This window comes from Trachurus trachurus (genome assembly GCF_905171665.1).
Source record: "Trachurus trachurus genome assembly, chromosome: 16".
NCBI classification, from domain to species: domain Eukaryota; kingdom Metazoa; phylum Chordata; class Actinopteri; order Carangiformes; family Carangidae; genus Trachurus; species Trachurus trachurus.
Genome location: NC_139902.1, coordinates 13,364,268 through 13,390,365, shown reverse-complemented (window position 1 = coordinate 13,390,365; position 26,098 = coordinate 13,364,268). Strand labels below are relative to the sequence as shown.

Here is a 26,098-nt window from a genome sequence, read left to right as displayed (position 1 = left end):
TTGAGTGTATATGCACTATACATATATTACAGAGTGTTTATTGAACAATCCCAATGTCTGTTACCAGATTACCTTAATTTATAGTGTTACCTTGCCCCACCTTGAACAGAAGAAAACATTTGTTTCATCCACCCCTAAACAGAAACAGCACTTCATATCAAGTCCAGTGACAGGCAACCAGGCCTGTTTTGTAAAATTAAATTACTGTTTTGAGGGAAACATTATCCTTGCCAGTCTTTGAGAAATGCCCCAGAACTCAATTCATAACATCAAAACATTTAAAGCTTAATAAACAACGCCCCTTTAATTAAATCTGCATTATATTTATTGGTTTAACAATGCTGAAGAGCAGAGACTGGAGAGGTTCAGATTTTGACATGCAGGGTAAAAATTTGTGCGTGTTTACAGTTAAAGTTGAGAGTTTAAGTAACATTAGTGATGAAGATTGACAGCTGTCTTGACAACGAATGTATGTCATATGGTCCGATAGACTACAGAGGTAAAGGTGGAAGTAACAGATGACTGTCCTGAGCCATTATGCTTGGAGTTGAACAGTTTTCAGATCTTCCCTGGGAAAGATCCATCTTCAATCTGGTCATCCCATTTAGAAACCTGCAGGAGAGAGGAAATATCAGCCCTGATTTACTTTCATGGTGGTTTCTTTCAACCAGTGGAAGTTTATTCTCAACCTTGGGAACAGTATGTGTAACAAAACATGTTTCATCTGTTGCATATGATCACATATGCACAAATCTCAGGTAAAAGTCATGAAACTATTTTGTCTCAACAATAAAGATGTGATGAAGAAAGCCAAGATGGATAAAAGACAGGTAAATCGTGTTTATACTCCCCCTCCTAACATAATGTAGAGATAAACTAATAGCTATCAGTCATGGAACAAAATTAAATACCGTATAGTAGCACAAAAGGCACAAAACATATGTCCTTCTATAGGAACAGCAGAACATATATGAAGAGTGGGCTGTCGTAGCTTAAGGCCTATAACTCACCCAGCTCATCGGACACAGGCTCTTGTAAACCCTCTGGTACCACTGACAGGGAGTCACATCCTGGCCTTTGGCTTCCATGGCCTTGTTGCACCTGTGGAAGTCTGGGACAAAAAACAAAACAAAAAGGATTTAAGGTGTGAATTACCAAATGTCCACTCCAATAACATCATAAAATGAAGCTACAGAGATCTAAGGAAGAAGCATAACAACAACATCCAAGTCTTCATAGAAGAAGTGTGAAAAAGAGTTTTTCGTGATTTTTCAACTGTTTTTTTCTTCTTCTAGTTAAGTGGTAAATGAATAATCATATCCATGTTTGACAAAGTTAAATGGTAGGGTAATGAGATTTTGTTTGTTTTATTACCAGTTGTCCTTTTATAGACAATCAAGAATATAATGAGCAGATTAATCAACCTTGATAATTGGCTGCAGACTTCAATAGGACAAGTGTAATTTTAGTGTTCTTCAGTTGTCATCTTAAAATCATCACACAACTGTCATATTTTATCACCTTATGTCCACAAAGGTGATAAGTGGTTTAGACAAGTCAAAATGTCCTCTTGTGGTGGCTGTAAGTCTTTTTTCGTGTCCTTACCCAGGTAATTCTGGTAACAGTTGCGGGTCTGGTTAGTGTTGGGGAAACGGGCGTCAAAGGGAGCCGTCCTGTAGTTCTTCAGCTTCTCTTCAATTGTCTCAGACATTTTTCAGCAGCTTCAAGTACACGTCCAAACGATTCTGAGCAAACAGATGAAAGGTGAATTAATTTACAGCTGCCAACAGGTTTATTTATATCAAGCCGTCAGATGAACACAGCGGACAGGTCCAACCTCAACACAGAGAGCTCGGCGGCGTCCGGTGTTGTGGCCCAACTGGTTTCAAGTTAACTGGTTGCAGATGCAGATGTTTTGCGCTCCCTGAGCAGATTCGTCACAAATTCACAAACATACACAACATATTACCAGCGAGTTTCAAGCCACAATTCACATCTACCGCGGCGAATATGCTGCTGTGAGTGAGCACTAACAGTTACGTACCAGCCACATGGGAAAAAAAATAAAGTGGAGAAAAAATAATCTTCACATATTTGCGTGGGTCGGGACTCGATCTCGCTTCAGCAAAACCAATTACACCACTAACCACCTGTCTACCTCTGTGAGCCACTCAAGCTCACAGGTGCCAGCCGCTTCACTGGATATCAGTCAATTACGTCACTACAGGTAACGTTTTGACTCGAGCTGATCTGAGACAACTGGTTACCATCGGTTTGCCTTTGAAATACACGGACAATGCCTCGGTGTATTGTTCTTTTTCCTCCAGTCTAATCAACACATTCAGCGCTACACTTCTCTCCGCACAACGCTACGCACCACAACAAAGCCTGTCGTGTTGAGAAAGTGATGAACTAGCTCGGAAATACTGTCAAAATACGCTCAACAATATGTAAACAAAAGCGAAACACTTGAGCCACTGCATGTGTACATGGTTGAAAAGTACTACTTGCATTTAATCACATTACTGTATTGCGAATGTTTTGTGTACTTACATTTCTTTACACTTCTCTACAGATCTTATAAAACGCACAACGTATTTATTGGCGTGCATTAAAAGAAATGTTCACTTCAAGTCGCCGTGGTTCGCGGAAGAGGTGATGTTAACCTCTGCTGTTTCTGCCTTGTGGCTATGATGCGTTCAAGGGAACAGGGCAGCGTCGGACGGATTCACAGAAAAAACTGACAAACTAAACAGTTTTGGGTCCATGGCGATCTAAATGGCAAGACAATTATCAATCTCTATTTGAACATTAGTCCAGAATGATTTTCTGTCATAGATATGTCAGTTTTTTTTGTGAATGTCAAACTAGTTTTAATGAAAAGTATACCTTTACAAAGGGCAATGATAAAATATGTCGACACACGAAATCTAAATTTCAAACAATCGACTCACGTCCGACGCTGCCCTGTTCCCTTGAACGCATCAGGCAGAAACAGGTAGACTCAGAGCTAACTTCACCTCCTCCTCGACCACGGCGACTTGAAGTGAACATTTCTTTTAATGCACGCCAATAAATACGTTGTGCGTTTTATAAGATCTGTAGAGAAGTGTAAAGAAATGTAAGTACACAAAACATTCGCAATACAGTAATGTGATTAAATGCAAGTAGTACTTTTCAACCATGTACACATGCAGTGGCTCAAGTGTTTCGCTTTTGTTTACATATTGTTGAGCGTATTTTGACAGTATTTCCGAGCTAGTTCATCACTTTCTCAACACGACAGGCTTTGTTGTGGTGCGTAGCGTTGTGCGGAGAGAAGTGTAGCGCTGAATATGTTGATTAGACTGGAGGAAAGAGAACAATAAACACCGAGGCATTGTCTGTGTATTTTCAATGGTAACCAGTTGTCTCAGATCAGCTCGAGTCAAAACGTTACATGTAGTGACGTAATTGACTGATATGCAGTGAAGCGGCTGGCACCTGTGAGCTTGAGTGGCTCACAGAGGTAGACAGGTGGTTAGTGGTGTAATTGGTTTTGCTGAAGCGAGATCGAGTCCCGACCCACGCAAATATGTGAAGATTATTTTTTCTCCACTTTATTTTTTTTCCCATGTGGCTGGTACGTAACTGTTAGTGCTCACTCACAGCAGCATATTCGCCGCGGTAGATGTGAATTGTGGCTTGAAACTCGCTGGTAATATGTTGTGTATGTTTGTGAATTTGTGACGAATCTGCTCAGGGAGCGCAAAACATCTGCATCTGCAACCAGTTAACTTGAAACCAGTAGGGCCACAACACCGGCTGAGACACAAATAGCATTGTGGTTTAACGTAAAATTCAACATTAGCGCTGTTTTGATGGTCTGACACTACTAAATGTTAAATTGTCACCACAGCGTGTATAATTTCGTGCTGACAGAGAGGATTACAGCCGCTTCACAGCCACACCGTTAGCTTTCAATAACACATTAGCATGTTAGCTCAACAGCTAGCATGCTAACATATCTAGAACCGTTTGTCAGCTAACACAGTTAAAAACGCCTCGTTGTTCAAACGTTTTTTGTTGATTAAAACTGCAGAAAGCCTGACCTTTAAAGTTGGAGAAGGAAGAGGTCGTACAGGGGAGAATAACACAGAATGTCAGAGTTGACGACGGCTAACCTTGGCAGGCTGCTGCGGTGTCCTCTTCACGGAGAGATGTCCTTCCTTCGTTGTCGCCGCGCAAAGGATTGTGGGATACCGGGTCCGGGTCCGCCTCCCCTCCCTCCTCTTCTGGTTGTTCTTCTAACCAGGTAAACTAATGTCTTTCTTCCAAGATGTTGAAATTAAAATTGACTTGAATGTTTATTTTTGTTTTTTTATCACGTAAAAAACAATCAAACTTTGAAATCTAAAGTTTTTCATCAAACTTTAACGACACGTACACGGACCCACTACCCTATGTTAAATGTTATAGAGTTTGTTGTACAGTAGGCCTACTTTTACATAATTTCAGTTTCCTACTTTTAGTTTTATTGTGTAAAACTGTATTATTATAAATAGTCTGTAATAGAGTACTGTTGTCATGGGAATAGTAAAATAATCAGTAGGCCAAATGTCTTGTATACATGTAAACAACAAGACTGGGTTATCAAAAGCCCCAGATTTACTCCATAACCATTTCTGTTTACACTATTTGGACAATCAAGTGTTTTCTTCTACACTCAGTGGTGCCAGTTAGGAAAAAGATGTTTTGAGTGTTTTTATTTCTTAGAATAGACTAAATAAACATAATCTATAATTCCTTAGATTTTTGGGATTTGTTGCCTGTAGGCAACATTGTACCATAACGGTGCATAAGTGGGAAAGCAAGGTTTTCTTTGTAATTTATTTCATAAAGATTTGGAAAATATTAAATAGCTTCAACTCGTTATAGTAGGCCCATTTTGAATTTAAAAGCATTGTAAAACAAAACCTTTTGAAGGGTTTCTTGTCTGAATGTTGCCTGTTGGCAACATGTAGCCTACCATTGTGGAATGGCCCATTGAAATGAATGTCTCAAAGAGTCTAAGCGTATTTCTTTGAAGAATAATGAATTATAATTGAATATTACAGTACATTCTATCCTATACTGTGCTAGAAATACCAATCTCTGTAAACTTTCACCTTCACTGCCCTCATCCTCATCCTCATCCTGATTCTCACTCTCATCCAGAGACGTTCTCTCTCTCTCTCCTCATCGGTTTCACTTTCTCTTGGCAATATCCTTGTCGCTCGTCATCTTCCTCACTAATTCATTCTAATTCATCTTTGCTATGCTCACTATAGAAGTGTGATTTCTACCCCCTTCTTCCTTAAATGGGCATGAATGAGACTGAATTCATTATGTAAATGGAGGAAAATGTGTGGAAATTACTTGTAAGTACAATAACAAAGTACAATATTAGCCTGAAGTTTACTTTACTGCAACCAACATCAAATGTAAAAATATAAGGTATGTTGCCTGAGGGCAACATGGCACCATACCTGTTTTATTAATTTGCTTTGATTAATTTGATTGCCACACAGTAGATCCTGGCCAAGGCCATCTTATTCTATCAAAGAAAATGGTAAAAAAAAAAAAAATGGTACCAATTCGTCATTGTGAACACATGTGAATATTATTTTTGATGTACACATATGAGACAGTAGTTAAAATGCCCATTATTATTCCCCAGATATGGCCAAGAGTAAAAAAAAACACAAAGATGTTCAGCTTTGTGTGCTAAAAGTGAAGAAACTAGCAATAAAAAAGACATTCTTTTAAACAATCAGTTATCTGACTTTCCCAGTTTTCTGAGATCTTTTTTGTATTTAACCTTTATTTAACCAGGAATATATCTGAGACATCTCTCTTTAGTTTCAATTTAAGATCAATTTAAAGCAATACTCCGCCACTTTTAGTATCAAATAGGCTTGTAGGCTCTAACAGGGGCTGGCAAAATTCAAGTTTAATCCATTTTCCTCTTTTCCTCTGAGGACTAGCTGCGGTCAGCCTGAATTTGTGTTGGTCAAACAAAAAATACCAACTATGCAAAGCAGCCCGTCAAACTGACATGATCCCTCTCTCTGTTGCCCATCTGTATTCTCAATATGCTCCGTACTAATATTTTCTTTTGCCAAATATGGTCAAATACTCGACTTCTCTTTGCCATTACAAACAGAGATCAGATTTTTAAACAGCCCTCAGAATATTAATTTAAGTTTTAATCTCGGTTTGGCTTGGGTATCCCAGTTCCATTGTATCACAAATCATTGTTAGTGTCAAAGTCAAACTGCAAGTCTTTCTTAGTTTGCCAATTGCCATTTAAAGTCATTCGATTGATTCAAGTAAAGGTCACTGACTCAGGTCCCTCGAGCCCACAAGAAAAGGCCATTTTCATGATGTCACCACTCGAACTTTAATGATTACAGTGGGCTGTTAAATGTCCTTTGATTAAGCATTTATTTTAATGTTTGAGCACAACACAGTAGGCTTACATTTGCCCTTTTGAGGAACCATGTACACCGTCACTGAACAGTGTTTTAGTAGGTTTCTAGATAAATCAAAAGCTATGATTGGTAGTTACTGTTCATGTTGAAAGTGAAGTAATCTGTCCTCCCTTCTTTCAGTGAATAGAGACATGTTGAAGCAGTGGAGGATCCTTTGAAGTGGGACAAACCCATTTGTGCATTATGACGTATTCAGTCTAGCAATGTGGACTTCACAGGATCGAGCTTTGAAACTGGGACACAGTGACAGTCTCCTTTCTCTTTCCATCACCATTTTCCTGTTGAAGACCAGGTCAAAGATCACAGGTGTCTCTGTTGTACACTCCAGTTTCCTGTCTCACTGTGTGCATTTCCTTCATCCTCTTTCCAGCAAAAAAAACTCACACTGGGTCATTTTCTCTGTGTCGCAGATGCATTGTGATTGTGATTGTTAAATCACAACGAAATACAGGATTTAAACGGACAAGTTCTTCAGAATCGGTCCCCATGCCTAGATTGATGTGATTAAACATCTGGACAAAAGGTTGACACCACATTTCTGCATATCCACACGGACCAAAAATAGACAGATTGCTCTGTGGTGTCGGCCTACAACGCTATAGTCCCAACAATGCCCCATATGTGTGTAAATTCACCCTTCTCTTGCTTTCTACCAATCGCTCCCTCTCTCTCCCTCTCTCTCTCTCTCAGTCAGGATATAGGTGTTGTCCACTGCAAAGGAAGGAAATTCTGTCACTTAGAACAATGGGCCTGTTTCTCTATCTATAGACCCAGAGAGGCTGAGAGCCAGGGAGAGAGAGGGAGCAGAGTTTGTCCAGTTAGAGAGAACAACTTAAAGGTAAAGAAAAGGGTATTTCAGCTGATTAGAATTAGACATGTGTGTATAGGCGTGTGGCGGGTCTGGGCCTTTGAAAAATGGAATTTCGTTGTGAGGAGAAGGAAACATATAAGGTTATTAGATTACTTTGAGCTGCGTGTTAGCGTTCAGGTGGGCAAGGATAATCACAACACACTATACAAGGATAAGAAGTATCTGTGGGTAAGTTCATTCATATTTTAATACCTTAAAATATTAGATTTTCTGTCTTATTTGGGTATGATCTTTATTCAAAGTATTCCACTGCAACATCGAGGACAGGATGTCAAAAACCTCGATGTTTTCTGTCTAGAATGACAACAACGGGGTTTAGGAGGGGACACGCATCAAGATTCAACAAGATTTTTAGTCTTGTCAGAGCTTATGGTTGAAAAAGTGCCTGAGGAAGACGCGTAGGTAGTTTCCCATTGGAAAACAACAGTTACCTTCACTTAACCAAATTCTATCTGTTCAGGAGAAAAAAGAAAGAGTGACTCTCATATTTTGGTGAAAATTTGCATAAAGTCACGCTGAGAAATGGACTGGCAGTGACCTTTTGAGTGGGTTTTTCCCTGTCACTACGACAGCTGGACTTGAGTCCCACAAAACATGCTTCCTGTTTGAGAATGGGAATTACACGCTATGATTTACAGAGGGGCTGAAGGGGAGGGGGAGGGCTCAGTTCATTTTTTTGTCTGTTTTCTCCATGTTGACAACCTGCTGTAGGTATCCTGTTGATGTTTTTTGAAGGTGACATCATTCTATTGTTATATTGTTTCAATCCTGGCGTTACAGCAACACATTCCTCACTACAGCAGGGAGGCTGACTGGAGGAAACGTGACATTTACCGTTTGTTGACATACTGCATATAATTGAATTAAAAAGACACATTTCTCCTTCATTTCTCTCTGTTAGATGGAGGGGTCTGGCAGTCCTCGCTTCAGAAAGCTCCATTTCCCAGTGGGTCTGTGGATCAACTCTCCCCGGAAACACTTTGCCAAACTAGGCGGTCGCTGGCCCAGCGCTATCTCTGTCAAGTTAGTCTGAACCTCTCTCATCTTTATTTCTGTTTTGCATCTGCATCATGCATATCTCAGATTCAGCAGCTCTAACGCCACTTATTGTTCAGTTCCTGATAAGTATTGTTGAATGAACAGTTTGTGTATTGATGTCATTTTTTATCTTACTTCCACTGTCATTAGGATCCTTTCAACCTCGTAACCTTTCCTTGTTTTATTTTAGTCCTTGTTGTTTGTCAGTCATAATTCACAGCTGACTGGTCCCTTCCTTTCTCCTTCCTCTCTCCTCCATCTGTCTTCCCCTCCTCTGTTGTTACCAGGTCGACCACCAGCTCTGACGCAGCCTCCCTCCACGAGGCCCCCTCTGCTCCTTCCTCTTCCCTTTCTAACTCCACCCCCTCGCTGGCTTCCCCTGCCCCATCCCCGTCTCCCTCCCCAGCCTTCCTCAGGCCGCGGCCTGCTGGGACCCAGTCTCGCACAAAGCGCCTTTCCCATCTCTTTCTGCGGGGGCGCTCCAACAGCGACCGGGACAGGGCGGTGGGGGAGAGGGAGAGAGAGGTTTGGGCTCACTCGGCCACCCCCTCCTCCCACCACTACTTGCCCCCTGCCTCTTCCTCTGCCCCAGGCCTGATAAAGATCTATGGAGATGCCCTGTCTAGTGGAGCCAACTATCGCTCCCTGCTGGCCAACATCCACTCTACATCCAGGCAGCTCATCGCCCAGGTCATCACTCGCTACACTGAGAGAGAGAGGGAGGAAACAGATGACGCAGGTATGAGAGAGGGAAATTTTCTCTCATTTGGACCTCTGCTGCAGAATTATTTGCTCAAAATTTTCTTAACCAATTGGGAATGACTTAATATAAACATAAACAGCGGTGTTATGGAAAAATAATTACCCCTCCCCTCCCCTCTTCCTCCCTTCCTTCATTACCTTCTAGTCCTCCAGAAATACAGCCCAGAGGACTTCCTGTTGTGTGATGTCATTGGAAAGCCCATCCAGCAGCCAGATGGAGCTATCAAATGGGAGACAGAGTGCCGGAGAGGTGTTGCCCCATGGGAATGTCCCTTGCTGTTAGTGGACATGTGGAGGCCTAAGGACGGGTTTGAGCGGCGCTTTGAAATCCAAAGGAAGGAAGACTATGAGAGAGAGGAGAGAGAGAGGGAGAGGGAGCGGGAGAGGGAGGGAGAGAGTTACCAAGGTATGTGTGAGTCTCTGTCTCTGCTGTGCGGTTTGAAATGACACTGGGTCAAAGTGACGGATGCTCTGATTGTCTGCCTGGGCTGCAGGTGTGCGCTGGCGGCGGAGCAGGATGGCGTCAGGGGGCGGAGCGGAGGAGAGTGAGCGTGGGCACCGTGGGAGGAACAGTGAACTCAGGAGGAGCATCAGCGACATGAACCTCAGTCTGCGACGTCGCCAGGGCAACCACGTCGGCAACGAGCCGCGTGGTCCCGGCAACCGGGCCAACAACAACAACAACGGCGGGGTGCAGGACAGGAAGAGCATTGTGAGCATGATCAGCCCGCAGCCAGGAGAGGTAAAGACGGCGATGTGGTGAGGTAGAGCTGCATTAACCGTCCCAATGGGTTTTTTTTTGTTTTTAAATCATCGTGACTTAAGCTGCTGTTTCAGATTAGGGCGTCAAGAGCTGAAGCAAAGGTCGGGTGGACGAACCAGCCGGCCGAAGATGAAAGGGATTACTCCAGCTGTGACCTGGAAGTGATGTCGCAAAGTTTGATCCTTCCGCCCACAGACAGACCCTACTTCCTGTTGCTTCAGGGTTACGATCAGAGCAAGGCAAGACATGTTGACAGATGATATCACGGCTACACACACATTTCTCACAAACAACACAGTATGTAAACACAATCAACACACGCTGACCCAGGCACACACACACACACACACACACACAAACTGACGTGCACACGAGCTCTACAGCACGTCGCACACCCTCCGATGTGCGCTCATGTGCAAACTCACAGGCATGTTGCGGAGGATTTATACAGAGGATTTATGCAGGGCTACACATGTGCACACACCCTGAACTTGACATCATACCTGCATGTCTGTAATCGCCACATACCATCGGGCTTTTCCATCCCATTCAGCATCCAGCACAAAACAGCTTCAGAGCCACACAATGCGCCCAACAAATTCTCTATCAAAGCACAAAACCCCTTCTGTGTACATCACTCCACCGCACACAATGACCTCACACAGGTCTCCATTGTAGCAAACTGTGACACACTTCATACCTTATCGACCGCCCGCTGTTCAACTTAACATCCGATGAAGAAGATTGATATAAAACCATACCACTTAAAAGATAACAGACCTCCCTGACTCTCTGCCACTCTACACTGTGTGTTTTGTTTAGGATTTTGTTTTGTACATCATGGCGGGACATACTCATGTGTTCGGAAGAAAACCCACAATGAGAGAGAGAGAGAAGGATAGAGAGAGGGAGAGGAAGGGGAAGAGGCCTCTGAAGGTGGACACGTTCCTCTCTGCCCCTGACCTTTTGGCCAGACATTTATTGGTGAGGAGAGACTCAGCTGTTCCTGACACGCCCACTGGACAAGGTACTAACAACGTTGTTAAAACTGTCCAACAAAATGTCAAACCACAACAGAAGTCAATGACTCCACATACTTTATGCAACTTAAAATGAAAATCATCGGTGCACTGTTTGTTGTGTTCTGTCTTGATGCTTATCTCATTTCCTCGCAGCTCTGATGCGGCCCTTCAGGGGAGGCGCAGTCACACACAACGGAGCGGCCCTGTACAGGGAGACCGTCCTAAAGCCAGGGGATGTGATTGGTCTGGGGAACCACTTCCTTTTCCTGTACCGTGACCCCCGTGTCACCCCAGCTCCGCCGCTGGCACTGACCCTGCCGTGGCAAGCCGACGCCTCCACCACCTGCTGTCCGTCGGGGCTGGTGGACAGACAGGAGGCTCTGAGGCAGTACCTCGGATCCACTGAGGCAGTTTTGAAATTCCATCCCCGCCACGCAGATTCCTTGTTACAGGTGAGAGTGGCAGCAGATTAACTTATATAAACTCAAAATCTAACTGTGTTACCACAAAATGGCCTTGACTCCATGTGTTATGTTTATCTCTCACTCTTCTGCTAGGAGATAATCTCCAAAAATTCCTCTCCAGACTCTGGTGGGGGGCCTTTAGCTCCAGCTTATCTCCTGTCAATCATGATAGATCACGCCTCTAAACACCTGGACCCTGCTCTCACACCACATCTACTACTCAAGTCAGCCAATCTAATTAAGGAAATTGTCTGGGTGAGTACAAAAAAACTTTTTACTAAAATGATATGTTGGTGGCCAACCTTGAAGTACAATAAATCTAGCCATAGGCCTCTGTTAGACGTCATTTCTGCCCCCCTCCCTCTCATTTCCTGTCATCTCTTTACTGGTAGCTCTGTAATAAAGGCATAAACATGTCCAGCATATTTGTACCTTTATTAACAAACATCCTTACTAGAGCCCATATGGTATAACACAGCAGTGCCTTGAACTAAACGCTAACATCAGCATGTTGACGATGTCGACCTGCTGGTGGCGCTAGAGAAAATGCCAGGGGATCCTCAAATTCAGCTGGATACTGAGTGTCTGTACTAAAATTCATAGCAATCCATTCAAAAGTGTTTGAGATATTTCAGTCTGAATCGAAGTCTTGGTCCAATGAACAGACGAATCAGAGAGATCAACAGCGCGCAGCCGTAAAATATTAAATGATGTGTTAAATAAATTGATAAAATATTCAAGAGGTTCAAGACTAGTTTATTTATAGACCAAGCGATCTGTGGATCTTTCCGGGATAGTGTTGCATGGGCATGACCACACTTAAAACAAGCTTGGCAGGAAAACATCAGGTAGGCAGACTGAGATTGCCACATTCAGTCAGACAGAAAAACCAGCAGACAGACATATGCCCTTCACTGTGGCCTGCTAGGTTGTGGACATGAGCGAGGATGAGCTGATGTCACTTCCCTCCTGCTGGAAAATGTGCTGTAATTGTCCTGGCTGCAGGGCTAGACTCCGCTCCCCCTCTCCACCCCCACACTAAGCCGAAATGTCTCTCCTCTCTTCTGTCTCCAACTCTCTTTACAGGATAACATTAAGGAATTTGGGGATAAGCATCCCACGCAAAAGTAAGAGCATTTTTGTTCTACGTCATGTTTCCTCTGTTTAGAGATCTCCTGCTGAGTGATTCATGATACATTTGTGCTTGTGCTGTTATGTCTTTGGTAAATTTTTGTGGTATGATGAAAGCATTGTAACAATGTGATGTTGAAAAATGGCTCAAACACTGTTGAGTAATAATAACTTTGTCTATTTTTATTCACAGTATGGTGTGTCTCTCGTTTAAAGCACAAACAAAACACTGACAGGGGAATGTTCACAATTATTTTACAGCTAACATAACTCTGACACTACATAAATGTTATGTGCAGCTCCACAGAGCAGGAGGGTGAGATAAGCACACCGAATGTTCAGAAACTGTCGTCCGACCTCCGACCCCTGATGTTCTGGATGTCAAACGCCACAGAGCTGCTGAACTTCTTCCAGGTCAAGGTCGAAACCATGGAGAAAGAGTGGGAGTTTGAAGGTGAAACCTCTATAAGCTATGACAAATGAATTACTTACCACAGACTAGTTATGTTGTAATGTTGGACCCTGAAATTAGAGCAGACACAAAGCCTTTCGCTGCGATGATTATCTTAATGGTCGTTTCTTTAAAGCCCCTGGGGATCCAGTCTTGACAGCTGACATGGACACCTGCTCAGAAGCTCTGGCGCAGCTGGACGACGTCATCATGCACACTTTCCAGCAGTGTGTGTATCACCTCACCAAGGTATAAAAAGACCAAAGCCCCAAATCCATATTAAATACACTATACAACACACTTTATGTGTGATGCTGACCCAGCTTTGATTCTGGAAAGACTCTTCCACTTAAGCTTCATAAAGAGACAGAAAATTGTCTTCCTCACGACTTGACACTTATTTTTGTTGTTTACTGAGATCTCTCCGGAGCTGTCTCACCACCACCCATAATCTATTTTAATTTTTTCCAGCTGTCAGCATGTCCTCCATTTCCTTTGTGCTTTGCATTGTGGAAGAAAAGTGTACTTCAACAGCACTCATGAAAATCAACAGTATTCAGTGTCTGAATGTGTACTTAAATGTACTTAAATGTTGTTGCTTTTTTAGTTAAGGTGAGCATGTAGCAGGATCTGGCACTCGTCTACAGTCATACTAGAGGCCAATATGTTCACAGTGACAATGCTAACATGCTGAGGTTTTTGACACATGTACTGTATTGTATTCATGATCATCTTAGTCAGGCCAGTTAGCACTGTAATTTCTGCTTTATTAGCGCTGGCTACCACAAGTATAGTTGAGACTGTTTCTCAAGTATTTGGGAAAAAATGACAACTTGCAATTTTGTCTTGGTGGTGATGCTGTAAAAAAAACTGTTAAGGGGTCAGCTAAGGTGTTGCAGTTTGTCTTTAAATGGACATGAGGTCATGTGTGTGACAAATTGTAACGGCAATCCATCCAGTTGAGATATTTCAAGTCATAACCACAGATGTGGACTCTATTTTAGTGCTGGAAGAAAAGTCAGAGGATAACTAACGCCAGAGGATTTATCCTCTAGGGATCAAGAATTTGACAAATTTCACAGCAACTTATCCAATAGTTGCAGAAATATTTCAACAAATCTTTATCCCTAGAAAAACTACTAAGCGACTCTCCACCTCCCATCTTTCCCAACTTGATCTGACTCCTCCATGCATCATTCCAACAGTATACAGTAAATGTTTTATTTTTATAAACAAAACAGCTCATGTGTCCGTCCTTTCTGTCCACAAAGACCCTGTACTCACTACTACCTGCTCTCCTGGACTCCAACCCATTCTCCAGCGAGGACAAAGAGAAAGAGAAGGATGGAGCCGGTGGTGCAGAGAGAGAAGAGAAAGGAGGAGATGACGAAGAGGTGGATGATGTGTCTGCTTTACCACCCAAGGTTGCAGGGCTGGTGGAAGTATATCGCTGTTCCCTCATGCTGTCCCGGGAAGCGTGTCTGTCCCCTCCTCTTACCTCCCAAACCTTTGGCTACCTCTTCTTCTTCACCAACACCTCTCTGCTCAACACTTTGCTGGAGAGAGGTGAGAAGGCTCAGCTTAAATGTAGTTCAACAGAAACCGCAAACTTGACTTGTTAATGCCAGTTATACAGCAACAGGTTTGTCTAAGGTCACGCCAGAACAAATAGAGCTGTAGCGGCAATACTATACTGTATGTATTGTTTATGGGATTAGATTTTTATGTTCCTCATAGACTGAACATGAATATTATCATGTAGTATCACATCATCACAGTATCACATCTTATTTACATGTCACGTGTAGTGATAAGATAATAAAAGTGTTCTCTTAATTAACAGGTTCTTTCTATTCATGTTTGACACAACTGGCACATTTGACATTTTCATTCTGTTCCTTTCCACATCCATTTCCTTTTTTATCAGATGGACTGTTTTCATGGTCCAGAGCAGTTCAGATCAGAACAAACTTAGATCTGGTCCTGGACTGGCTACAGGGGGCGGGATTAGGAGACATTGCCTCTGAATTTATGAAGAAACTGTCAATCACAGTCAACTTCCTGTGCATTCCCAAGACTCGACTTATCCAGGTAAAACACCTACACGTGCAGTCTGCCAACAACAGGCCTGTGCTGAAGTATGAAGTAACGCTTGTTCCATTAACCTCTCGTCTCCCAGTCCTCCTGGACCAGTCTACAGGAGGATCATGCCCAGTTAAGCCCCGCCCAGCTGCACCACCTGCTCACTCATTACAAGCTGGGACCAGCCAGAGCTCCACCAGCATCCTGGGCTCCTCCACCAGGCACAGAGCTGAGCGGAGGTGAAACAAATCGCTATATCCAAGAGTACAAAAAGTAACAATGATATAATAATACAAACAGTAAATGAAAAGTCAATTGTTTGTAATTTCCTCCTCTTTCAGACATCTTTGAGAGCTTCCTGGATCATCCTCCTCTTATCCTGCCAAATGAGACACCACGCCTTGACCTCTCCCAGCCAATCCCAAGCCCTGAGCTCCAAAAGGAAGTGACACGTCTCCGCACCTTCTTGTGGGGACTTGACCAGGATGAGCTTCCTGCCAATCAGAGGACGCGGCTTTGAGGAAGCCCATATTTGTCTCTGCATGGATGTCTCAGAGAAGTAATAACGGTATCTGAGCAGAAATGCAAACTGCAAACAAAAGAAAAATGCAAACTGGACATGTTTTCAGCATTGTGGTGCTTAGGTGGTTGTTTCTTCATGACATTTCCATATCAGTTCATTTATTCACTAAGATATTTTCAAGTAAGAAATGTATTGGCTTTGGTATGTCTTTATAGGATTTATTTTAAAGCAGAGAGTAAAGCCCCATGTCTGCTGGGCCACGTAGTGTTATGCTTTATGTGACTGTTTGACTTGGCTTCCATGTATGTTTTTAAAGTACTTGTTTTTAATAAAACTCTGAATTCAAGTCAAAAGACCTACAGTTTCCGTATACTCTTTGACAAGTTTGTTGCCCACAGCAGGGCCCCTGGGGCTTGGCACTTGTCACAGCTTCAACACCAAAGAAACGTTCCACAAGGTGGCAATGCAGGACTCATTCCCCTTTGACGTTAAATGATGAGTCTGCAGGTAGAATTGCTTGACTAAGGAGGTGATCATACAACTGCATTATCATCTGTTCCAAAGACAGATTCTCATTTCCTGTAATAACGGTAGCATTTTACACCGGGTCATGACTCAAGCAAGAAAATGAGACTGTGACAATCACACAGAAAGGGTACCAAGGTTTACTTTCTGTCATAAAGGTCAAAGCGACTTAAGAGCAAATGGAGACTCTTAATTTCCCTTTGGTTGATGTGAGACACCACAGTGAACTGATTGGTGGGGTGTAACTTTTCATTAATGTGGTATAATGCCCTGGCCTTTTAGTAAAGACCATCTGATTAAGTATGAGTTAGCAAGGGGCTGTGGTGAACAGACAGCAGACAGGTGATATCATCATCTGGAGTGAGTAACAGGGCAACTTAAACTGTCACAATTTTGTAATATCCAGTCAATTTCACTGTCTAGTCAGCCAGACGTCAGTTGACCACTTTCTTTGTTTTCAGAGTGAAGCTCTGTGACGTCTCGGCAAACACAAGTTAACATGCTCCCTTGGCGTCCAGCCAACGGCTTTCTTTCTTCCGGTCAGCTTCTCAGATGAATTCCTTTACGGTAAAAAGCTCAACAAAAAAAAAAAAAAAACATCAATCCCGTGAGAGACCCCCTGCTTACATCATCAGTGTAGCCTCCGGTTCTGTCTTCCCAATTTCTTGCTGTGCTGACATCAAAAAACATGCCATTGAGAAAGACTGGTTATAGATCATGAATCATGAGAAGAGGCTCCCTGTGGTTACACTTATCAATTAAGTGATTGTAATCACTCTCATTTGAAATTCAATGTGGTGTATGAGTGAGAGTGAGACTGTGTTTGTGTGCTAATTTCAACTTTCCAGTAATGTCATACAGATGTAGTCTGTAGCTTTATAATGAAACACAGATGGGGCTCAGACTGGTATAGGTCCACACTGATTGTGTGACATTACAGTAGTTGGTGATACAATACAGTGACCAATGTCTGAGTGCTATTAAGTAACATGTAAGGTTTAGTAAGCATGTGTCACACACACAGATTTCTGTGATCTCAATCAGTGACACAGACACACTTTCACCCAGTATTGCGTAGTCATACGCGCACACACAAAACCCGTCTCTCTGCCTCACACACACATGCACTAAGTAGACTGCTTTACCCAGGTGCAGAGCCCCACACCTGTTGTAGCGGCTCTCTGTAATTAGCTCAATACAATTATCACTGGTGGACTGAGGGGGGGTGGGGGTGTGTGTGTGAAGACAATGGGGCAGTTATTCTCCCCCTATCATCTCCTTCTCTCTCCCTGCTGTCGAGTAATGAAAGATTCTTCCCTTCTTCAAAGAGATGGAGTTTCCTACAAAACAGCTGAGTCAGAGGAGAAAAGAGAGGAGGATGAAAAGAAAAGGAGAACAGTAGGGAGGCAAGCGCGGTAATGCAATGCTGCTGGTGTGAGGCCCAGTGGACCACAGTGATTGTGTTCATTGTTGTTGCACACAGGAGTCATTTTCAGGAAGCAGAAAAAGCCCATGGCTCTCACACTTAACACTAACAGCTACAACCTGGCATGGCCTCAGTATCTATTTGTTATCTGGCAATACTTTGCGTTAGCCTTGCGTCATGGTAATGCCAGCAGTATAAGGAGGTTTTTCAAGTCATACGTCAGGGAAGGTTGGAGTGCGATGACTGTAGGGCTACTGATGGAGGTTGTGAGGCATGCTTTATCAGGAAATCGGAGGGGAAAGTGTGAGGGTTTAAGTCCAAAGTAGTCATCATACCAAACACTTCTTCCTTTATTTTTTTTTTATCCTCATCCCACTTGGGCAAAAGGAGCAATATTGCTTTTATGAGTCTGGCTCAGAAGAAACAAAGATAGATTTCTCATTTTAGACTCAGATTGAAACACGGTGCATGGCTTCAGGCTACGTTAAGGCCAGGAAGGGAGCAAGGAAATCTCTGTTAGGTCACAGACAGACAAAAAGGCAGACTGGGGGTGTAGGAATCTGTGTGAGGTTTGAGACGACTGGAGAGAAGGTCAGAGGTGCCGGGAGGGAGATCAGTCAGATGCAGACAGACAACAGATTGTGGCTGAGGTTGGAGATGTGGAGACTCGTGGATGAAATGGACAGCAGAAGCTCAGTGAGGTGACTAAAAGGCCAAGAGAAAAACCTTGGTCTTCCTCAAGGGACAGATCTGTTCTCCCCCTGGTTACGTCATCCAAATGTGAAATGCACACATAAACACACAAACTTTTCTCTTTCTCTTTTTTTTTCGGTGCACATGCATGCCCCCTACACACAAATGCGCACGGGCACACGCCGGGATATAAAGAACCCCTGTGAGGTCAGATCCTCTGGGCTGAGGGTGTCCACTGTTAGTGGGACCAGCCAGCTAAGCCTCACAGTCTCACTGGCAGCTACAACCACCACCACCAACCGCTGTACCCTGCCTTGCCCTGCCCTGCCCTGCCCCGGCTCTCTCTCTACTGGCGGCTGTCTGTCCTGGCCTGTTGCTGCTGCCGCTACTGCTGCTGCTGCTGCTGCTGCTGCTTATGCAAGGCAGCGGTGCGTTTATGTGTGTGCCTTTCAATTTGGGACAAGGCCTGTTCCACCAATATGGGACTGGTGGTCTTTTCCTCTTTTTTCCCCAAAATGTCCTCATCTACCTTTTCCCTCCTTTCCTTCTCTTTGCTCCTGTTTTCCTGTCTCTCTCGCTTTCGCTCAGTATGTCTCTCTCGGGCCGGGGGGCCTGTGGGCCTGTGGGTAGGGGCCTTATTCCATCAGCCTGGGGCTTCTGTCAGAGGCTTGTTCCATTTTGCGTCATGGTGTTGACTGAGCAGACCCCACACTTAACTCCCATAGAGCGATGGGGTTGGGCGGCAGGGAGGCCGGCGCGGGCTAACGCGGCCCCGTGTTCAGCGTGGTAATCTGATGGCCATGTTTATTTTATGTAGCTCTCCTTTGATGGAGCAGAAAAAGTCTTTGGGCTTTTTGTTTCAGCACTTTCACTGCCAGGTCAGAGGTGCTCGCCGTGGTTACGCTCAGGAAGAATAATATTTGCCCTTATATTCGCTCCAAACAGGCTTTTTTCCATATTAGTGTCAGGGATACTCTCTGAGTTTCTGCCTTCCACTGATTCGGCACATTGGAGGTGAAGGGTGGTGGGGGACTGCACCTCAAAAGCATCGCTCCCTGGAGGATGTCAGGGGTGTTCCACAGGTCGTCCCCGAGAGCTGCTGCTGCTATACCCCTGAGTGAACCCCCGTCACACTCAATGAGGGCCTGAGAGACAGCGCTGTAGCCATATATATACTGTAAGTCCCATTAGTGTAGGGAAACACACACATAAACACATGAAAACACTCTCCCTCCTGCTTGGCTGCCCCAGACTCCACCTCAGCTGTCAGTTGTCCAAACTTCCCAGGGGTTCTTTTTAATGGAGCTACCAAAAAAAAAAAAAAAAAACGTTAGGCTACCTCTCCCATCTTGTCTGCCTGCGCCTTTCACTGCCTTACTTCAAAACTCACACACCCACCTTTCTGCCTTGTGTCAGCTGTTTCAGATGGGTCGAAAAGCCAGGGAACCACACTAAGTCATTATGCGAGGTTTTGACCTAAACGTATGAGCGACAGAGCGGAGCAGTTCAAGTTCCCTGGATCAGATTCTGACCCCAGTTTCTTCAGTATAACCGCACCATAAAGCACATGTATTGCCCCTCGTCACTTTGTTCTGCACTCTCTCTCTATTATGCTTTACAATGTTGATCTGACCCGGCAAAGTGCTCTGATTTGATGTGAGTGGCGACGTACAGGACTTGCTTCGTCATGCAAGATTGCTTTTTACTTTGAAGATTAATTAGTACGTAGCTTTTGAGAGAAGAAGCCCAGATTGTGGCTGGGAATATTGTTTATCTATCTCGATTTTGTTATTGTAATTGGCCATGGTCTGCGCTGTCATATTACAGGAATGAATCATTGTCATACAAGATACACCCCGGGGAGTTATATGGATAATGTTTCATTTCCTTCCAGATTGCTCATTATTTATGATCTGAACACAGAAAAGACAGGGTTTGGGCCAGATAGGAACAATAAGCACACACACACACACATGCATACACACACCAGCATGCATAAACTGAAACTAGATCCCCATCATATCTCTTATCTTTCCATTGAGGAGGAATACAAAACCATACACAGAAAGGATTGTTTATACTTCCTGTCCCCCTCCATATATCCCATTATCCCCTTTTCTGTTCTAACACATTAGACATGTTCCTGACCTCCCCTGCGACTGAGAGGTATGTGCTTATTCACAGATGCCGGACTACACTCTGATGTAATCCTGGAGAAACAAGGAAACGAGAGGAACGGTGTGTGTGTGTGTGTGTGTGTGTGTGTGTGTGTGTGTGTGTGTGTGTGTGTGTGTGTGTGTGTGTGTGTGTGTGTGTGTGTGTGTGTGTGTGTGTGTGTGTGTGTGTGTGTGTGTGTGTGTGTGTGTGTGTGCCCTGGTGGTAGTTAATCCAATCCCTCCCGGTGCAATTTAGCAGCTCAAAACCATTACCAACTGGCCGCCCTGAAAATCAGCACCAGCAGCCAGACAAAACGGATGTAGACTTGTTATTAGACACTGATGTAAAGTCAGATTTAACTGGTCACTACAGAGGGGGAAGCTAATCTGGATCAGGGTTTGGCAATGTCGTGTTGGCCGTTCAAACTGAGCCTGAAAGCCTCTGCAGATGGCACGGTGTGGGAGACAGTGGGATGGTCAGGTTGGTGAGTCATAAAGAGGTGCTGTCAGTCAAACCCCAAGGATTCACCAGCAAGACATCTGCCTGTGTGAGGTATATGTCTCTGTCTGTGTGTGTGTGTGTGTGTGTGTCAACCTCTTCCCACTCACTCTTACCCAGTCAGAGGCTGATTAACAGGGGTTCACCTTTCCTGTGGTGTGCCTCTATCTCTGTGCTCTCTTCCTGTCCCACAGTTGTCCCTTGCCCTCGCCCAACACCCTTTGGACGGGCGATAGTCTGTTTTACGTCGTTGCAGTCGGCTATCTTTGTTCGGTCATTCTCTTCCATAGCATCACTTTGTTTTTTCTGATCCCCACCTCTATATCACAGCTCATTAGTTCTTTTCTCCCTGACACTCTCACCTATCTCTACCCAGTCATCCCAACCCATCCCGTTCCCTTCATTTCATGTGTCATCACTCTCCATCCGCATCGCTGCTCTCGGTTTCCTAGGGCCGCCACTGTCACTGTGTTTATTGTCTTAGTGTCAAACCCTGCACATATGTCTGTCCAGGCATCCTGTTCCATCTCCTCCCACCCCACACTTTGTCGTCATCCCTTTCATTTCTCCCCTGTGATTCTCCGTGTGCCTGTTGTTACTGGGCCTTCAGTCCAGTCTGCTGCGGGAAATTTCCTTCTTATCGCTCAGTGGGCCATTCCTTGCATTCCTGGCATGCTTCCTGGCACTACCGGGGGTCCAGCCAGATGCGAGGGCGTCTGTAATACAAGGCAGACACTGAAGCCAACGACACCATTCATGCATCCAGTGCTGACCTCCCCTGATGAGGATGGGCACTGTGATTGATGAACAGAAAGAGGATGAGGAGCCAGGGAGAGAAGGGAGGTGGAGACATAAAAAGACAGTGGCGGCAGGGGGCAATGATAATGTGTGTGAACTCTGTGCCAAAAATAGAAATTTGTGGATAGCTTTCATTTCTGAGTCCTTGACTCACAGACTGTTATTGATAGAAGATGACATGTAAGGCATTTTTCACAGAGCAGTTTATGGCTAATTGGCAACAGCAGGGGGTCACAGTGCACATAAACATTGGGAACAAGAATAGCGAGATTAGAATAACTACCATTTCATTCCTCTTAGTCACAGGCCTCCTATGATAAAGGTGGCTCTGTCACTGCACACTAAACAAAGCTTTTGTGAGCTCCAGCAATGAACAAAGGTCAAGAAAATAAAGTTGAAGAGACTGCGGGGTTGTGACAGGTCATGCAGATGCACAAGTAAACGATGGCCATCAGACTCAGACACGGAGATAATGATAATGGTGGTTGGAAGAATGCACGCAAACACATCACTTCCATATCTTCCTCTCACTATTCCAAAGATAAGATGTTCAAGAAGTATGAGGGACAGATAGTTCAGTTTATATAAACATTGACAGTAAATGTTTTCTTTCCACAAGAGAATGCAAAAAAAAAAAAAAAACCCAAAGCGCAAAACGACAACAACTGCAGAAATTTCAATCTAAAAAAGGAAGACAGTGTATCTTCTGTGCCGTGTTTGCACCGCTTTAAGTCAAAGTCACTTCAAACCAAAGTTGACATTTCAGTGAACTCGTGGTCCACCTCCCCTCCCTGTGCGGTCAAAGCACAGCCTACTGAATGTGGAGAGAAGTCTTTTTGATTTCTAAACATTTTCAAATGTGCTCTGCCTCCCAACTGTGTTGCTCAGCTCCTCGATCCCCGTCCGTACTCTTCTTCAAAACATAAACAGTGACAACATGCGGATATGAAATTTCCTTTCCTGTGTTTGCTCTTAGTTATGGCGAGATTTACACACTCTGAATGGCTGACGCACGGGAAGTGGTCGGTGGAACGACGGTAGAATCAATACAGCTGCCCATGTGCTCTGTTATAGGTTGTGTTATCTGTTATCATTGTTGTGGGAGGTTGATTTATGATTGTCACAGTGTAATGAGCGTTAATTTAATGAATGGCCAGCGATGAGGGAGCCTGAAGTACGTCAGCATTCACAGAAACCAGCCAGTCCGTGTCAGGTTAAAGGGGGTAGTGGGTTATAAATTGTTTTAAATGCTGGGGGTGAATCGTCTGACGGACGTAAGCATACGCATGTTTTTGCAAGTTTGTTTGTGTGTCTGCGTGTATCTGTGTCCATCCGTCTGGAAAGGGCATCCTCCCACCCCTCCGTGTCACCGAGGTCACGTCACGTTGACAAAGTCACTCCATAGGGCAGAGAGCGACGTCACACAAGTCCTCTTCCTTTTGTCTTCCCGCTCCCTTCACTCTTTCCCGTCGTCTGCTCAGGCCTCGCTGCCCCCTTACACACACACACACACACACACACACACACACACACACACACACACCCCTCCCCGTTTCCCCTGAGTGTTTGTCAGCAGCTCTCAGCTTCCGTAGAATAACACGACAACGGGCTCAGTGTGTGGCTGACGCAGACACACGGTGCGCTGGCAAGCAATGGTCAGCTCTGATACAAACACACAGATGTTGTAACTCACCACAAATAATGGTGGAAGTCTGAAAGGGGCAGCGAATGCTCGAGTAATGTCTCCGAGGTAACTATTCTGCAGACTGAGGAATGCACCAAAAATAGGAGCTCCACTTTTACTCTCCCTACATTTTATTCTCTTGTCTTTCTCCTTCTGAAGACAAAAAAAGGTTTTTAGAGGGCCACTTGAGTGGAGATATCACAGCCAGGTGATAAACGTTTCTTCACTCTTTACATGCACATCATGTTTGATTACACATGTTTTGACTGTTTAAAGCTTGTGCTGTTTATATTCCATTGATCCTTCTGCACACCAGACAGCAGCAGCAGAGAAAACAGAGAGACCAGGAGGAGAGACAGGGATGTGAAGTGGAAGCGAGTGAGTGTGTGAAAGAGAAAGTAAGAGTTGAGCCGAGGGGGAAGCACTTTGAAAGGAGGATGAGATGAGGAGAGCGAGGGATGCAGACTGGACACGCAATGACAGGGGAGGAAAGAATGTTTAGGGCGACTGAGAATGGCAGAGAGATGAGCGGGAGGGAGCTCTGAGACAGGCCTGGGCTCTCCGGTGTATTAACACCAGTCTGAGATGGAGGGAGCATGGAAAGAGTGTTTGCACAGTAAAAAGTTCCTTTTGCGTGGGTAGCTTACTTCCCGCTGTACTCCCCCCGCTGCAACTCCCCGAACCCCCCCAACACCACCACCACCACCTCTCTTTCCTTCCTTCTCCCTCTCACACTCTGTCTGTGACCTATTGCTTCAACAAGTTCATTCAGAGATTTCCTCACTGGCAGATGCAACTGCTTGGACGCAGCGAGAGTGAGAGGGGAATGTGAGCAGGTGAGCAACCGGGAGTCAGAGAGAGTCAGAGAGAGAGAGGGGAGAGGGTTTCAGCTGAGTCTCTCTGTTACACATGCACGTGTACTGTATGCTAACACGCACACGTAGGCTACACTGTGTTTTGTCACATACCACAGACTCTGGTTTCCAAACAAAATAAGCCTTGTGAATGTGTGTTTAATAGAGAGCTGATTTAAACATTTGGCTCCCCTACTTTCTGCTGCAAGCTCTCCCTTTCATCAGCTGCATCCTGCCCTTTTGCGCGGCTCTGTGAGCTGAGCCAGTGAGGAAACCTGCAATAATGATGCTGGTTAATGTCCTCCTTTAATGGTCTAATAAAAAAGGCAAAGCAACAGATGCACAACAGCACATATCTGACTTGAGTGGGCTGCTTGCATGGAAAAGGAAAAGAGCAATTGACATGCACAATTTGTAAATCACGTCCATGGGGAGTTTTTCTACTCAAGACTCTCCAGTGGAGGGGGAAACTGACGGGGGGAGATCTTTTGTCATATATCCATTTCAAAGAGGACAACAGTGCATTACGCTTGATCTCTGACGGTGAGAAAAAGAAAGTCAGAGACGTCATTTTATTGCCCAATGACTGCAGCCCCCTTCTGTGTGTCAGTATTTCTCCCTTACCCCCCCTTGAACTATTAACACACTCACTTGCTCTCTGACGTAGGTTTGAAGTATAAGGGGGGGCAAGGGAAGGGGAGAAAGGGGGCTGGGGGCAATGATGGCGGTGGTGGGGTAAGGTTACCATGACAATTCCCCAGATAGCATACCCCGCCAGAGTCACGCACTTGGCAGCAAAGCGGAGGAGATGAACGAGGGACAGAATGACGGAGTAGAGAGGAAGAAGCCGGGAGGTGGAGGAGGTCATGGGGAAATTTGAAAGTGTTCTGTTATAGGAGAGTAAATATTAACAGTAATAGGTCGGACCTTTGGTTTTCCCTTTGAACGTAATCTCTGAGTTTATTTACTTGGCCCGTGCTGGAATTCCCTGGAGGAAATGAGGGTGCAACATAAAAATGATGAATTTATTACTACTCCTTCTCCCATAATCCCTTTTACCATCGTCGCTGTGTTGCGTCACAGCCACCGTTCTCACTGTTTACACACGACACTCTGAGGCAAGCAGAATATGAGACTTAACCCTAAAATCCACAAGATTGCTTTATCATCCACCTGGACGTGGAAATTAACCCACGGCAATAAACATTTATGGGAAAATCAACATTATCAGAATGGGCAGATTTAGTATTTGTTCACATAATCAGACCATAACCCTAATCACACTAAAACAAACAGTGGATAAAAATCCCCAACATAAAAAAAAAAATCCATTCTTCCCATGAGCTCTTCCTTGTCAGTAAAATAAACTATGAAGAATATTACAGTCATACTAAAAAAGTTTGGGACGTGACTTTGGCAAACGGTGTATGAATTGAGCAACTGTGTGGATTAACAACCCAGCAAAAGGTGAGTGAAGAGTGTGAGGCATTCGAATGATTTGAAGCCTGCGTAATAATGTGTGAATACAGGGCCATGGCGCACAGGAAACCCAGTGTAAAGCATGACTGAATTGAGTGAAGCTTGTGTGAGTAAAGTTTGTCTGGCAGCGAGGCCGGCTGGCAGGCCCTGTCACAGGTTCCCCTTCCTCTCTGATGTCTTTGAGGTCGTAGTCTGAGTGTCTCACTCTGTTTCTCCTCCTATGGTGGTTTACACAGATTGGTGATGTAATGGGTAGCATATGAAGGCCACACACAAACACACACACACAGACGCACACACAAACACTGATGTTTCATGCACGTTATACAGACACCGCACTTATACCACCACATACCCATAATTAC

General features: G+C 44.3%; 2 protein-coding genes across 3 annotated transcripts; one reads left to right on the top strand and one right to left on the bottom strand.

Annotated features, from left to right (window-relative positions):
• Window positions 1-4,239, bottom strand: cox6b2 (cytochrome c oxidase subunit 6B2). Its single transcript, XM_083990257.1, has 4 exons — window positions 4,164-4,239; window positions 1,606-1,745; window positions 1,011-1,111; window positions 1-612 (listed from the first exon to the last, which is right to left on the bottom strand). Exons 2-4 carry the CDS (start codon window positions 1,709-1,711, stop codon window positions 559-561), a joined length of 261 nt encoding a protein of 86 aa, XP_083846383.1. The 5' UTR covers window positions 1,712-1,745; window positions 4,164-4,239; the 3' UTR covers window positions 1-558.
• A 3,058-nt stretch (window positions 4,240-7,297) lies between these two features.
• On the top strand, window positions 7,298-15,913 carry rasip1 (Ras interacting protein 1). Of its 2 annotated transcripts, none has more exons than XM_083989689.1 (16): window positions 7,298-7,551; window positions 8,285-8,406; window positions 8,709-9,160; window positions 9,329-9,589; window positions 9,678-9,925; window positions 10,021-10,185; window positions 10,769-10,973; window positions 11,122-11,420; window positions 11,526-11,687; window positions 12,519-12,559; window positions 12,863-13,017; window positions 13,151-13,263; window positions 14,439-14,580; window positions 14,942-15,105; window positions 15,194-15,335; window positions 15,438-15,913. In XM_083989689.1, the coding sequence occupies exons 2-16, from the start codon at window positions 8,285-8,287 to the stop codon at window positions 15,614-15,616; spliced, it is 2,850 nt and encodes a 949-aa protein (XP_083845815.1). In that variant the 5' UTR covers window positions 7,298-7,551; the 3' UTR covers window positions 15,617-15,913. The 2 variants fall into 2 exon arrangements, with proteins under 2 accessions (XP_083845815.1, XP_083845814.1); XM_083989688.1 differs by having other exon boundaries at window positions 14,286-14,580.
• Window positions 15,914-26,098: the final 10,185 nt, after the last annotated feature.

What these genes read in the sequence shown, in the direction of transcription:
- cox6b2 (XM_083990257.1), bottom strand. Translation starts at nt 1,711, where the DNA reads ATGTCTGAGACAATTGAAGAGAAGCTGAAGAACTACAGGACGGCTCCC. An exon ending in CTGTTACCAGAATTACCTGG is followed by an intron (nt 1,112 to 1,605) that starts GTAAGGACACGA and finishes TTTTTGTCCCAG; the next exon opens with ACTTCCACAGGTGCAACAAG. An exon ending in GCCTGTGTCCGATGAGCTGG is followed by an intron (nt 613 to 1,010) that starts GTGAGTTATAGG and finishes TCTCTCCTGCAG; the next exon opens with GTTTCTAAATGGGATGACCA.
- rasip1 (XM_083989688.1), top strand. Translation starts at nt 8,285, where the DNA reads ATGGAGGGGTCTGGCAGTCCTCGCTTCAGAAAGCTCCATTTCCCAGTG. An exon ending in TCAGCCCGCAGCCAGGAGAG is followed by an intron (nt 9,926 to 10,020) that starts GTAAAGACGGCG and finishes CTGCTGTTTCAG; the next exon opens with ATTAGGGCGTCAAGAGCTGA. An exon ending in TAATTAAGGAAATTGTCTGG is followed by an intron (nt 11,688 to 12,518) that starts GTGAGTACAAAA and finishes CTCTCTTTACAG; the next exon opens with GATAACATTAAGGAATTTGG.